Below are 13,146 nucleotides of genomic sequence, written 5' to 3'. Positions count from 1 at the left end.
TGAGGACATGTTAGAGCAACAAGATGACTTGGTCGCTTAATCTCCTAAAGAGGCAAAGTGCCTGGAGGGGAAGTGCCAGAAAGAAGAAAGGGGGGGTGATTAACACAGTGGACCCAGATTTAAACTCATCCTGACAAAAGGAGCTGATCTAACTGAGCAAAAGAATAAAAAAATAAAAAAAAAAGGGGGGGGAGTGTTAAAAATACTAATAGGATTTCATGCATCCCTAAAAAATAATATAAAAATAAAGTGCTGCAGGAACAAAGTATTTTGCTCATGCTTTTCCTGACGCTGCATTTGGTTCCTTTGCTTCTTTGATGTATCCGTGGAGTTGAACTATATGCTTTAAACAGTGCAGTGAACTATAATATTTTTATCTCTGCTTTATGCTAAATTCTTCTAGCTTCAGACACACACAAAAAGCACATTATTGCTTTAAATATGGAACCCATGTTTAAGCATCAGAGCTCTGGATTTTCAACCTCCTCTATTGACAGAACCATAAATCATGTTAAAGTTAAGTGAATTACTGTAGCGTGGAACTATAGCTTTAACAATGTTTATGTAGTATCAGCTTACCATCTACAGAATGAAAGGGAGGAAAAACACTGATATTAGAAATGGGAATGTGGAGTCCTATTAACTTAACAGCAATATATCACTCCAAAGTCACAGATTCCATTACCATGCCCTTTTTAGTATCAAAGCAGAATTATATCATCACACACATAAAGGTTGTAGTTTTTAAGAGAATTTACATTTCTATTGTAAACTTATCGACTGCATTTCATTATAAGAAAGACATGATATATTCTCCTAGCAGTACTTTTTATCTTATGATGAGAATATATGAGATTGCATCATGTGTATTAAAAGTAATAATAATATGCAGAAGTTGACAGCATTTGATGCGAGGCAGGAATTCTACAAATATGTTAAATTAGGGTCTTTTTGACCCCTAGCTGTAGTCTTGGAAGGAAGGAATGCTTTCTATAGGTCTGATTTTTATTTCTGTCCCGATGTAATCAATTCCACAGTATTCAGATCTCCCAAAGGCAGCAGAATTCTGACATGTTTTAAAACATTCTGCTCAAAATAGCTAACTTAACTGGCCCCCTGCCCATGCCAGAATCTGGAACCAGTGCTCAGTTCAGCGCTACAGGTTTTCAAAAGCAGCCTGTAATACTCAGCAGCCCAGAGTACACCAATAAACCCTGAGCTCAAACACAGCCCTGAGCATATTTTCCTTTTGCTAGGAGCTCCGTGGGCCTTGGCAAAACGTCCTCCTGCCTCCCACTTGCTACTGCAACATTTCTTGCAGGAAGAGTGTTTCTGAACAAAGGGTCCAGGTGCCTTGTACCACTCAGAGCAGCAGAGAAGGGCTGAGAGCCAGCCCTGATCTGGAGATACCGAGGCTCTGTTCTTTTCAGCAGTGCTTAGCTGGCCAGCTGCACTTGACTCCTGGAGCTGAGAGATGGATAGCCTGCAGTTCAGCCCATCTTTTTGATGTTCATGAACAGGAACAGATCCTCCATCCATCCTGTCCAGGGTGTTTCACTCTCTTTTGCATTGGTCAGCTGTTTCTGTTATATTTTAAATTTTTCATCTACGTTTGTCTACAGAATGTGGGAGCGAGTGAAACCTAAATTTTACCAATGCTCAGAGGGTAAAGCCTATTTTTGTTCTCCAGCTCCATGCTTTCCCAGCCTTGACACTGCAACTGGGAATGTGAGATGGGATCAGTTTGCATCCATCCTTGGACCTGACAAACATGTTACTAAACAGGCCCTTTGCACCATTATGGGACTTAACAAATACCTGAGTTTTCCAGGGATGTGAATTCCCTTCCAAGGGCTCATCCTAGGACTGGTCAGTCCTACCCTCAGCAGCTCAGTATTTAAGTAGGGGCAGGTTTTGCCAACCTGAGTAAGCAATTCCTCAAATTTTATCGCCCTAAAGTCTGTTCCTCATGAGCAGTAAGAAAAATGGGGACTTTCAGAAACCTTTAAAAGTGTTAGAGGGAAGCAGCTCCCATTGAAATTCAAAAGCAGTTAATGAATTCTCTCAGGACCTCTGCAAATCCCAGCCCAAGTTTCTTAATTATTTTTTTTTCTTGTTTGGGTAACTGCTTTCATCACCAAAATCTGTGGGCTTAAAGCTATTGTTTTAGGCTTCCATTCTTTACCTCTTGTATTGTATTATACACAGAAGTGTAAGTTCCTTTCAACAAATTTGGATTATTGCCAGATCTCCTTATTAAAAAGTCACTCTTCATATTTCCGATAAACACAGCTGTTTCATGGTGTTTGAAAGCATTTCACATCAGCCAGCATGGTGGCTTAGCCAATTAGTCCTCTAATATGGTCAATTTTGAGAATAAGTACCTTTGAGGTACAAAGGGTGGGATCCATCTCGCATAATTTGAACTGGCATCACTGGAATGGCAGGAGAAAGTTTGCAGCACGCAGGGAGTTAAAGCAACTTAGAAGCCTGACGTGGAAGTCGCCAGCAGAACAAACTGTTCTCTAACATTTCCAGGGAAATGACTTTTCAGAAAATACTTTCTTAATTGTAATGAAGCCAATTATAATGGCCTCAAAAACAAGCGGATAAAAAACGATCCCGTTTCATTATGGGTCTAATGTTTCTATTTCTAGGAAGGCTGATCAATGTTTAATGAAGTATTAGTAAACTTAATTATCACTTTATAGAGGAGGTATTCTGAGCATTGTGATCCAGCTGGTGGTGCAGCCCTTGTGCCTGTGAAGGAACAGTGGTTGTGATTCCCAGCACTTCCCCCTGGAACAGTCCAGGGTGATCACACCTTTTCCCGAGCAACACCAAACGACCCTTTCAAAGACTTCAAACGCCTTCAGGAAGAAAGAAACCCCATCCAGTCGTGTGGACTGGAAGGGGTTGGCAGGGCTCTCTTTGGAAGAGGAGATGGAAGGTGGATGGATCAATATGTGCCCCCATATGTGGGGCTGTGCTGGTGGAAAACCTGTCTGAGCCCTGTAGGTGTCCCTTCACCATGTCAGCAAGGATCCCAGGGCTCTTTATTAGGAGCTGCTCCTTTGTTCCAGGATCCTAAATATCCGAAGAAAACTGTAGCCTGTTTCAAATTAACTGATCCTTTATTATCTCATCACTCAGAATTCACAATGTTGGCTCTTCTTCAGAGCCTCGGCCATGTGCAGCGCTCACCTAATCAATGGCTGCAGCTTCTTTTATTGGTTACTTATTTTCTTATTGGCTACTACAAATCAAGAAGGGGAAAGGCAAGACAGAGCTGCATAATCAGAGGCTGGAATTCGGCGTTCCGAAAAATCCTGTGACTTCTGTGCTGCACAGCACCACGGGCTCATAAAACACTGAGGAATCCAGGGATGCACGCAACAGCTGTACTGCATAATTACTTGGCCCAATAGCAGCAGCTTTAAAATACTGGTATATCTGTTGCAGGCCACCATACATTATCATCTCATTTTCAATAGAAAGTCTGGGATGTTTCAGACAAGCTTCAATGGAATTAGAATCATGTGTGCTTTGAAATATTTATGCTTGCCTGGAGATGGAAGGATAACTCCTGCCTCCAACCCCCACACAAAATAACAGATTTCATAATGCCGGAGTCCAACTCCTCCATACCTACAGCAGGTAGAAATGAAGTTCTGATCTTCAGTACACATCATTTCATAGCTTGTAGAAGTCATATTTTATGTCATTTACTGAGGTCAATAATAAAATATAAATGTCACAGGCTGAAAGACGCCAGGAGAAATACGGTTTGGCAGGATGGAGCTGCTTAGGGATACATAAATAATAAGTCAATAAGTAAATAAATAATAGACAAAGACCTATTTTATCTTCCATTTGAAGATCTCAAAGAATTTACAATCTCTGATTGAGACTTGTAATATCCCATCAGAGGTAATAAGAGCCTCTTCTCTTACACAGGGTAATTTCCATCGCTGTAGGTGTGTTTAGGAATTAAAGACTTTATCATTTTTATTAAGTCTGAAAATCATGACTGAAAAGGGCCCTTGGCCTTTTTAGAGGCAAACAGGGAAAATAATGACCTGCTTCATTACCCCTCGTGCTTTAACTGATTAAAAATGCTTGTGAGGGCCCCTATATTTGGAAACTTGGTTGTGTTCTGCACTCAGAACTTGTTGGAGTGGCCAGTTTTGCACTCACCAGAGTTGCTGACCACGACACAGCTATCAGAGTAATGGTCTGTGTCTGGGCCAGCAGATTTTAGACTTTAACATTTAATTCCCTCTCTCTGGTATCAGGCAGGCACATTTGTAATGCTGATCAGTTTAATAGTAGTGGTTTTTCTCCTCTTATCAACAAGCTCTTTCTTTAGGCACTTGAGAAATTTGCTATTTCCTTGTCAGAGGCTGCAAAAACAAACCTTTGGAGATCCTTACTGCACTCGTCACTTCTTATGCTGAGAAGAAAATGACCCCTCCACATCAGTGTGTGGCACAGGCTGAGGAATGATGCCAATTTTCTCATTTCCCTCCCCCAGCCCTTCCCTGATCAGCAGGAAGCCCTTGGAGATGGGCTGAGGAGTTGGCCACGGCTCCAAAGAGGAACCACTTTCTCCTCGCAGCACTTTGCCTGGCTGAATTATTGTTGATCATTTCTGCATTCATTTTCCTTCTCTCTCTCTTTGGCCAGGTCACTGACACACACTCTCCACTTTGTTTTCTACCCTGACATGCTGAGGAGGTCAAGACAGCAGAGAAAGGCTCGCTCCTTACATGCCACTGAGTATTTCTTTCATCTTTCTTAGAGCAAGTCAAATTATTAAATGAAGAGCCATACTTTGGAAAAGCCAAATACAGTGTTGTCTCAGGCCTGGCTTTGAATTCCCAAATTGGAATTGTTCCTGGATATTCTTTATTCCTTCTTGTTTGAGATGCATTTCAATCTCCTTTTCACCCAGCAGAAGAACTGAAATGAGTTTGTTCTCAGATGTCTATAAAGGACAGTGCAATTGCATAACAACTTCAAATCGTATTAGAAGAGCTGATACTAAAAGGAAATTCTCTTTTTAGATTTCAGAAATTCCAATATATTTCTTACTTAATTAGATGTCTGTCACATAAATGTCCATTTCTCACTTTTATCTTCATCCTTCATATTCCATCTGGCACAGAAGGAGGAACTACAAAAACAGATACAAAGAAAGGGAGGAAGACAGAAATACTGCAGGCTAACAAAACTTTTGTTGCAGTCATCAAAATGCTGGCTGGGGTCTACCTGGATGAAGGTGTGTGTGGAAAATGGAGGTGTCCACCTCAGAGCAGCACCAGTCAAAGGCAGGGGATTATTTTGGGCTGAGGTGGCTCCTTGGACACTGTTTAGTTCTCTGTCCATTGCAATAATTGGCTCCATGGTGGTCACTCACAGTTACTGAAGGGAATCCCCCATTATCTCTACCTTTTCTATTTGGAATATTTTCAACAGAATTAAGGGGAGCAGCATTGAGGGGATAATGTGAATACAGGGGAGCTTTTCATGGCAAGGACAAGGGTTTCACATCCATTCCATACCAGCACCTCTGGCATGAGTGCAGCTCTTTTTGGTGGTGGTGTCAGAGCAGTAATTCCTATCCTGTGGTGGAAAAGGACGTGGATAAAAGGGCTGCCCAGCCAACCCTTAATGAATGTTTACAGGAAAATGCAGTGATTTCCTTGCTGCTGTTTCTGAGTTCATGTTTTATCCACACCTTCAGGCTCTTGAGTTTGCTAATGGTTTAATAATGCTTAAGAAAAAAAATTATCAATAAAGTGTCGTATTATTAAACTGGCAATGAACAAGAGTAAGAAGCAGATTTTAGCTTTTATTTAACTGACTTTTTTTCATAACATTCATCATGAAATGAATGTTTGCTCATTTGTGTTTGATTTTAGTTAACTTTCCTGCATCTCTCCAATTTTTCCAAAAGTGCCAAAGGCTTTTTTATTTCCCCCTCTTGTATATTTAAATTACTTCCAAGCCAACACCTGAGTTTCTGTAGGATTTTCCCTCCTTGCATTGCCTTTATCTAATTGGTCATATGCACTGTACGAGCACAATCTCTGCACATGACTGAAAGACTCCTAGAGTAACATGCCAAGGGAGCAACAATGACTGTTTGGTGAGAAATAAACTGATTTACACATGAGCTTGTGTGCAACCAGATTAATTGGTCATTCTGAAGGAAGAGCGAATCCTCATTTTTAAAGGGAGAATTCATGGCACTGTAAGTGGCAGCAGTTGCTACCTCGTGGTGACAACTAACAGTGGAAAGCACTGTTGGGTAACAAGAGCCCAACCCAATATATTTTGAAGGCCAAGGAACTGGGCAAAGGTGTCACATAATGTAGGAGAGCAAAAGGCTCTGGAGCTGCACTTGTAGTTCTGCTGAAATCAGCTGAGGGTGAAATCGGTCATTGCCAATGGGCTTGTGTACATCACACCTCTGCACCTTCTCTGGAGTACATTTTCCAGCTGGCTTGTTGGCCCATAAATTCACCAAATTAAACTTCATCCCTCAGAGCGAGCTGGGGGCTTGCTGAAGATCTGAGCCCAGCGTTGTTCAGGAGAAATGTAAATGTAATTTTCCAAATGATCTCGCCACTTTGTGCATGTTCATTAAACGAAAACATGTTACTTAAAATAAATGTTCCTGAAGTGAGATGGAAAAAAAACCCCAACAACAAGAAATGTTAGACCATTTTTAAATTATCGACCGTTTATACTACAATGTAAAATGGATTCGTATGTGCAAATCCAAGTTACATGAAATGTCAATTAAATCAACCCGACTCTCCCAAATACATTTTTTTTATTGCCTGATTGATGAGGGCTGCTCTTGAGGTGATGAATAGTTTTCACTCTCACAAAGGACTGCTGATTCCTTTCTACGTGTCCACTAAAAACACAGAAAATCCTTCAAAATGTCTGGCTCCGTTTGCTTCCAGGACCTAGATGAAGTGAGCGTAGGACACAATGTGGTCTAGTGTATTAACTGATGTATAAACAATACTGTACATTCAAAAACAAACCAACAACAACAACAACAAAAAAAAAGATACTTAACACTACAGATTGAAACTGTTTTTATTTTCCAGAGGCAAAACTCTATATAACGTCTTTGTTTTCTTTCCTATAGCAAGTCCACATGCAACACCATCGACTCTTCATTTTCCAACATCACCCATTATCCAACAGCCTGGGCCATACTTCTCACACCCAGCAATCCGCTATCATCCTCAGGAGACTCTGAAAGAGTTTGTCCAACTTGTCTGCCCCGACGCTGGTCAGCAGGCTGGACAGGTGGGGTTCCTAAATGTAAGGAAGCCGTTTTTCTTTCTTCAGAAGTGTTTTTGTCCTTTGTAAAAAATTAACCACGGGGTTATTGATGGGGTTATTTTAACAGCATGTCGCCCGCAGGAGCGCACCTCGAGTAGTTGCTGGAAGGGAGAATAAAAAAAATACACAATAATAATAATAATAATAATAATAATAATAATAATAATAATAATAATAATGCTGTGCTGCAAAAGTATTTTGAAAAACAACAAGAGACCTCCCCAAAAAACCACTCGACCACATTGTGGTGAAAGTAGCTTAAAGTGTCAGAGAAGCTGGTGCTTCAGTGACCTGCTGGGTCTCCCCACAAACGACTTTGCTGCATGTGCTGTAACCCTTGTGGAACCAGGGGTTAACAAAATACGAAGGCAGAATAATTTTTATTAATTATTTTTGAAGTTCAGGGGAGAATGGGGGGGAAGGAGCAGGAAAAGGGAGGGTGAGAAACAGATGTTTCAGATCAGCTAAGTTCATTAAAAAAAAAAAAAAACAACTGCCTTATAGCACTTTAGATCAAGTTGACCAGTACTTGAACTCAAGATGTTAAAAGTACAGTTTATTATGGTTTGTTATTTCTGTAAGCAGTTATCTTTTCCCCTTATCTCTATGAAAAATTAAGCAGAGTTCCAAAGCTTCAAATAACCATTTTCATTTTTTTTTTAATCAAATAAAGTGAATCATCTTGCTGTTATTGAAATAGCATTCTGGATGAATTCAGAATTTATAAATTTTATGTAAATCAAATCTAAAATAATGCTCTGAATATTTCATGAAATGTAATGCATGTAACTTTTTCCAGCCAATGAAGTAATAACTGGCAAAATTACTGCTTCTCTCCTGACATACTGAAAGTGTTAATGAGAATTAGTTTAATTATTAGCATCTAATTTATTACACTTATTTAATAAGCTGTATTGTTCTCAGTGTTTTCCTTTCCCCAGCAGAAAAACTGACTCTACTTATTCCAGCCACTCCTGGCTTTGAATAATGTCTGCAATATGTTAGCAGATACATTTATGTCTAGACAACAAATCAATACAGTGCTTTTCTTTTTCCTTGAGTATTCATTTGCTTAATTTATCCCAAACCATTCAGCATTATGAACTGTTAGCACACTCACAATGAACAGGCAGCAGGGGTCTTCTTGGCAGGAAAGGGACCTAATTGGGAGACAAGATAGTGTTTGAGAGATGTCACTAATATATTAGTTTATTAAAGGTGCTGGATGTTGGAAAAATAAATATCCCTGAAGGATTGCTTCTTGCTGCAAACTCTAGTAACTGCAGTCTTTGAAGTCTGTGGGAGTGCTGTTAAGTTAAATGCAGATGAACTTGAATCTTACTTATCCCCTGAACCATTTTTGCTCTGGCACAAGTGTGATTTGCACCTCCACAACTTTAAGGCCTTTTGTCAGTGTCAGAGCAGGTGAATTGAAAATAAAGTCCCAAGCGTTTTGCCAGGATGAGTATTTTGTCCCTGGCAATTCAGGCTAATGGAAACCCTAACAGGAATTAAAATATTATTTTCTTTAGCAGTACTTAGAATATGGATCTGTGTTTAAAGCTGAGCTTTTATCATCAATGGAAAAGCCAATGTTCAGTGCCAGAAGAGCTGCAGTGAGATCAATTTGTAGAGTGCTGTCGAAAATGATCTCATCATTTTTGTCACTAAAATGGAACACCTGATTCACAGCCTGTCCTACTTTCTCTTTATAATGGTATTTGGCATCTCTCTGTATGGTTTTCAAGTGTCCAGGCTGGGTTACATTTAAAATGTAAACTTAATAAGCTGGAGGGAGGGTTGGCATGTTTTTCCAAGCCCGATTCCTGTTTTTGTGATACTTGAAAACACTTTTACTTACGGACACATTTTTCTGGTGATTAATTGGAAGACCACACTCATATTGCTGATCCCCTTCAGCCTGTGACTGACCACATCCCAGACTGAAGGGAGGGTGGTTTTTTCTCCCAGTGTGTAAAATGAAGCTGTTCTAAGTTCAGTCATTTCTCCATATGATCCTAATGGCAGCTAAACCAAGAGCCACACTATTGCTAACTCAAAAGGGATGTGGGAGAGCAGTTATTTTAATATACACTCATTCATTTTCCTGTAATGAGATATCAGCATGATTTTTAAGACCACCAAAAAAGCTTGTTTTTTCTCTTAATGAGCAGTATCTTTAAGAAATTTACACTCAAGTCCTAGACACTGATATCCTAAGGGTATAACATAGACACGAAACTGGGGGATTTTAGGGGTCAAAAATACTGCTTCACATCTCACTGAGCATGGGTTAGTGCTGCAGGAAATGTAAAGAGGAGTAGAATTTAATCCAGGACAATTTAATCTTTGTTCAGACAAGCTGCTAATAGAACAAGTGTTTAAAAGCCAGAATTTCCATAGTTTCACAAGGTTCACAGAGTTCCTTGAAGTCCATGGAGAATTTGAGCCAGCACTTTCTTTGCCACCTCTCAAGTAATTGTAAATGTATTGCACATAGTTTTTAACTAGACTGTTTTTGCTGGAGGTTCCTAATAGCTGATTTTTAGTATAATTTTTGTCTGTTTGCTTGTTTTTCGGCAGCCCAATGGTAGCAGCCAAGGCAAGGTGCACAATCCATTCCTTCCTACCCCAATGTTGCCACCACCACCTCCGCCACCAATGGCTAGGCCTGTGCCTCTGCCAGTGCCAGACACAAAACCTCCAACCACATCAACAGAAGGAGGGGCCACCTCTCCCACTTCTCCAAGTAAGTATAGACGCAGCGGGATCCGAGGGCTACCGGCACCGCCGGCGCTCGGCTGTGCAGGGATAAGGCCTGGCACACATCCTGGGAAGCAGGAGAGCTCTCTGCTCTCCACGATGGACAAAACCCCCAGCTGCTTCTGTGTCAGCAGGGAAAGCCTTAGCTCAAGGTTGCAGTTTTGTTTTTGACTTGGTTGGCGTTTCACATAACCACGTGTGAGGGAAATCGAGGCTGGTGGCTCAGCTGTGACACGGAGCTCGGATCTTTGGGATCTTGTCTGCTGCCATGAGGATTCAATTTGATATCCCATCCCTGGAAAGTGCTCAAGGCCAGGCTGGATGGGCCTATGAACAACCTGATCTAGTGGAAGTGTCCCTGACCGTGGCAGAGGGGTTGGAACTGGGTGATCTTTGAGGTCCCTTCCAACCCGAACCATCCCATGGTGCTGTGATAAGTTGGTGTCTCAAGTCAGGCTTTAGAGGATAGATCCCACATGGAAGTCAGGCAATCTCCTTGAAAACATCCCTGCTTATACACACTGGGCTAAACTAACAACCCCTTCCAGTTTACTTCAGCTGTCGTTCTTTTGGGAATAAATCTTCCTAGATTAAGCCAGACATCTTCCCCTTACGCCGTGCATTTTAGGCAAGAAGTGTTGGTATGTCTAAGGGAAAAAGCTCTAATCCTCTCCCACCACCCACACGGCTCCCATATGCATTTTGTGTAGCCACAAGTCAAATTTACGAATTCCTGGATACACACTTGGGGATACCACTTTGGAGTCGCTCTTCTGGGAAACAAATGCAACTCAGCTGTGTCTGATGCTTTAAAAAAAGTCTGGATGTTCAGGGAGTTAATTGTGAAATGATTTAATGAAGCTATGCTCAAACTGACATTTAAAAACAAAAGGGAAGCTTTCAGTGCTTTAATGGCAACTGTAGGGGACTTGTTCCACAGTGAAGGGAGTCCAAATAACATCCACAAACAAAAATCAATCTAATCGAAAGAGCAAATCCCTTTGTGTGCTTTTCAAGCTTATTATTTAAATGCTATATGCAACCACTGCTTGATGTGCAGAGAGGTACTAACTCTTCAGACCAAGCAAAGCCTACGTTTTTAAAGCTTTATATACTTTTCAGGAGACTTGCACAGGTTCCAGGGGACATTTTTAAAATCTGGTAGTTCCTCAGAGGTTTTCATTGCCTTCTGCTACACGATAGTGCATCAACTGCAAGCTCAGCAAGATGCTCTGGCTCGCCTGGAAATTGAAATGGGTTTTAGTATGAGACAGTCTGGTAAGATTGTGAACACGATCTTCTAGAATCAGGACTTCTCGAATTGATCAGCAGATTTTTGTGGAGTGAAGAAGTTGATTCATTCCCTCCCCTCCACTCCTCTTTCTGACCTTAGACCAACGCTGGTACTAACAGGAAGTTTTGACACTTTCCGAGGGGACTTCCGAGTCCTATCGATAAGATTCCACGGGGGGATCTAAAAGGTTCATGTTTAGTCATAGTTATCACTGAGCACAGTCAGCAATGCCTTACTATTTCCTTGTCTTCAGAGCCGGGAAAAACAAAACTAGGTCAGTGTGTACTTGTCATTACGGTTGTGACTCAGTTTACTGGCAGTGTCTGGTGTCGAAAAGAAAAGAAAAAGATTCCCAACAACATTTTAGCACTGATCTTAATTTCTATGATACTGTGGTTGTGTAAACAAGCTCAGAGTGTGTCTGGTCGGATTCTCAGCTGGCAGAAAAATGGGCATTTCTCCTCTGAAGGGAGCAAGACACCCATTGGTGTGGGCTTGGGGCTGGTCACTGGGCTCTGTGTTCAGCAGACAGCTGCCACGTTAATTGGGAAGGGAGGTTTTCTCAAGAGCAGCCAGTTAATGGTATTTAAACAAAAGATTAGGAAAATAATTACTGTTTGTTAATTAGCCACGCTGATGTCTAAACATATAGTTCTGTACATATTCAGGCACGCATCTTCCTTTTGGTGAGGGGTTTGAATAACAGTGACTCGAGTTGTAAAGAAGCATATAATTTAATTTAGGGACAAATTTTACAGAAAAGTAGATTACAGGAAATATTTTCTAAGAAAAACTATGACATATAAACCAAAGCCAGTGGAAGCATTGGCCACATAAAGAGGAAAGCAAACTGAAGTTTGCGGCGTTGCAGCCAGGGTTTGCCAGGAGGACCCACTGGGCTCCATTCAGTGTGTCAATCAGGACCAACCCTCCATTTCCCCCCGTGTTTATTTTTTCCTTAACTAAATATTAGCCTTCAAATAGCAAGTGCAGATTCACCAGAGTTCCATAAAAGCCTCACAAAAAGGTGTTTTCCATGGTTACGAGCTGCTGGAGCGCACCGGTTCTGGGAGTGTCGCCGGGCTATGGCTGACTGCCCTGCAGAGCTTGAGGATATTGGAAAGTCACTAATGCAACAAAGGCAGGAGTGATGTTAAATTTTGGCCAGACTCTCTCCTTAGCCGTGTGGAAGAGAATGAACCCCCCCCTCCCAAGGAAATGGAGTGAAAGGGGTTGGCATTTGCTCCATTCTCCTTCCCTTTTTTGGTCTAGCAGAAAGCCCTCAGCAGAAACAAAACGCAGTCACGGCCCAACCAAAAATTGGAATATGGCCCTCCTGAGGGGTGCAGGAGCCAGGAGCAGCTGTTCAATACAGCATGGCCTCCTGGGAACGAGAGCTAAAAATCACAACAAGGTGGTTAATGATTCTCAGAGCAATAGTGAAACTCTCCAGCTGTGACATTAACCAAAACATGAACATTAGTGCTGTCCAAGGAAGGAAGAGCCCCTGGAGATGCACACTGGGGATTTGCCGCTACTGGGTGGCCAGGCATGCTCTGGGAGCTGACAATTTCAGCTGCAAATCCTATCCCTTTGGAAAGCCAGCGTTTTCCTCAGTCAGATGGCACAATGGAGATGGGATTCACGAGGTTTGGGAGGTTCATTTTTCCTCCACAAAATCTTTTTCAATAGAACATATCTTCGATATCAGAAGCAGACCC

General features: G+C 41.4%; 1 protein-coding gene across 14 annotated transcripts in view; it reads left to right on the top strand.

Annotated features, from left to right (window-relative positions):
- Positions 1-13,146, top strand: part of NFIA (nuclear factor I A) — a 248,922-nt gene that overhangs the window by 201,160 nt on the left and 34,616 nt on the right. For 12 of the 14 annotated variants that reach the window (XM_063406953.1, XM_063406964.1, XM_063406955.1 and 9 more), the window contains 2 exons: positions 7,169-7,347; positions 9,952-10,117. In XM_063406953.1, the coding sequence (XP_063263023.1) occupies positions 7,169-7,347; positions 9,952-10,117 (345 nt within the window). The remainder of the gene's footprint in view (positions 1-7,168; positions 7,348-9,951; positions 10,118-13,146) is intronic. The other 2 variants (XM_063406952.1, XM_063406963.1) reach the window with 1 other exon arrangement.

The sequence above is a fragment of the Prinia subflava genome, chromosome 10 (genome assembly GCF_021018805.1).
Source record: "Prinia subflava isolate CZ2003 ecotype Zambia chromosome 10, Cam_Psub_1.2, whole genome shotgun sequence".
Lineage (NCBI taxonomy): Eukaryota > Metazoa > Chordata > Aves > Passeriformes > Cisticolidae > Prinia > Prinia subflava.
Note: the sequence above shows the minus strand (reverse complement) of the source record. Positions and strands in the feature narration are given on the sequence as shown.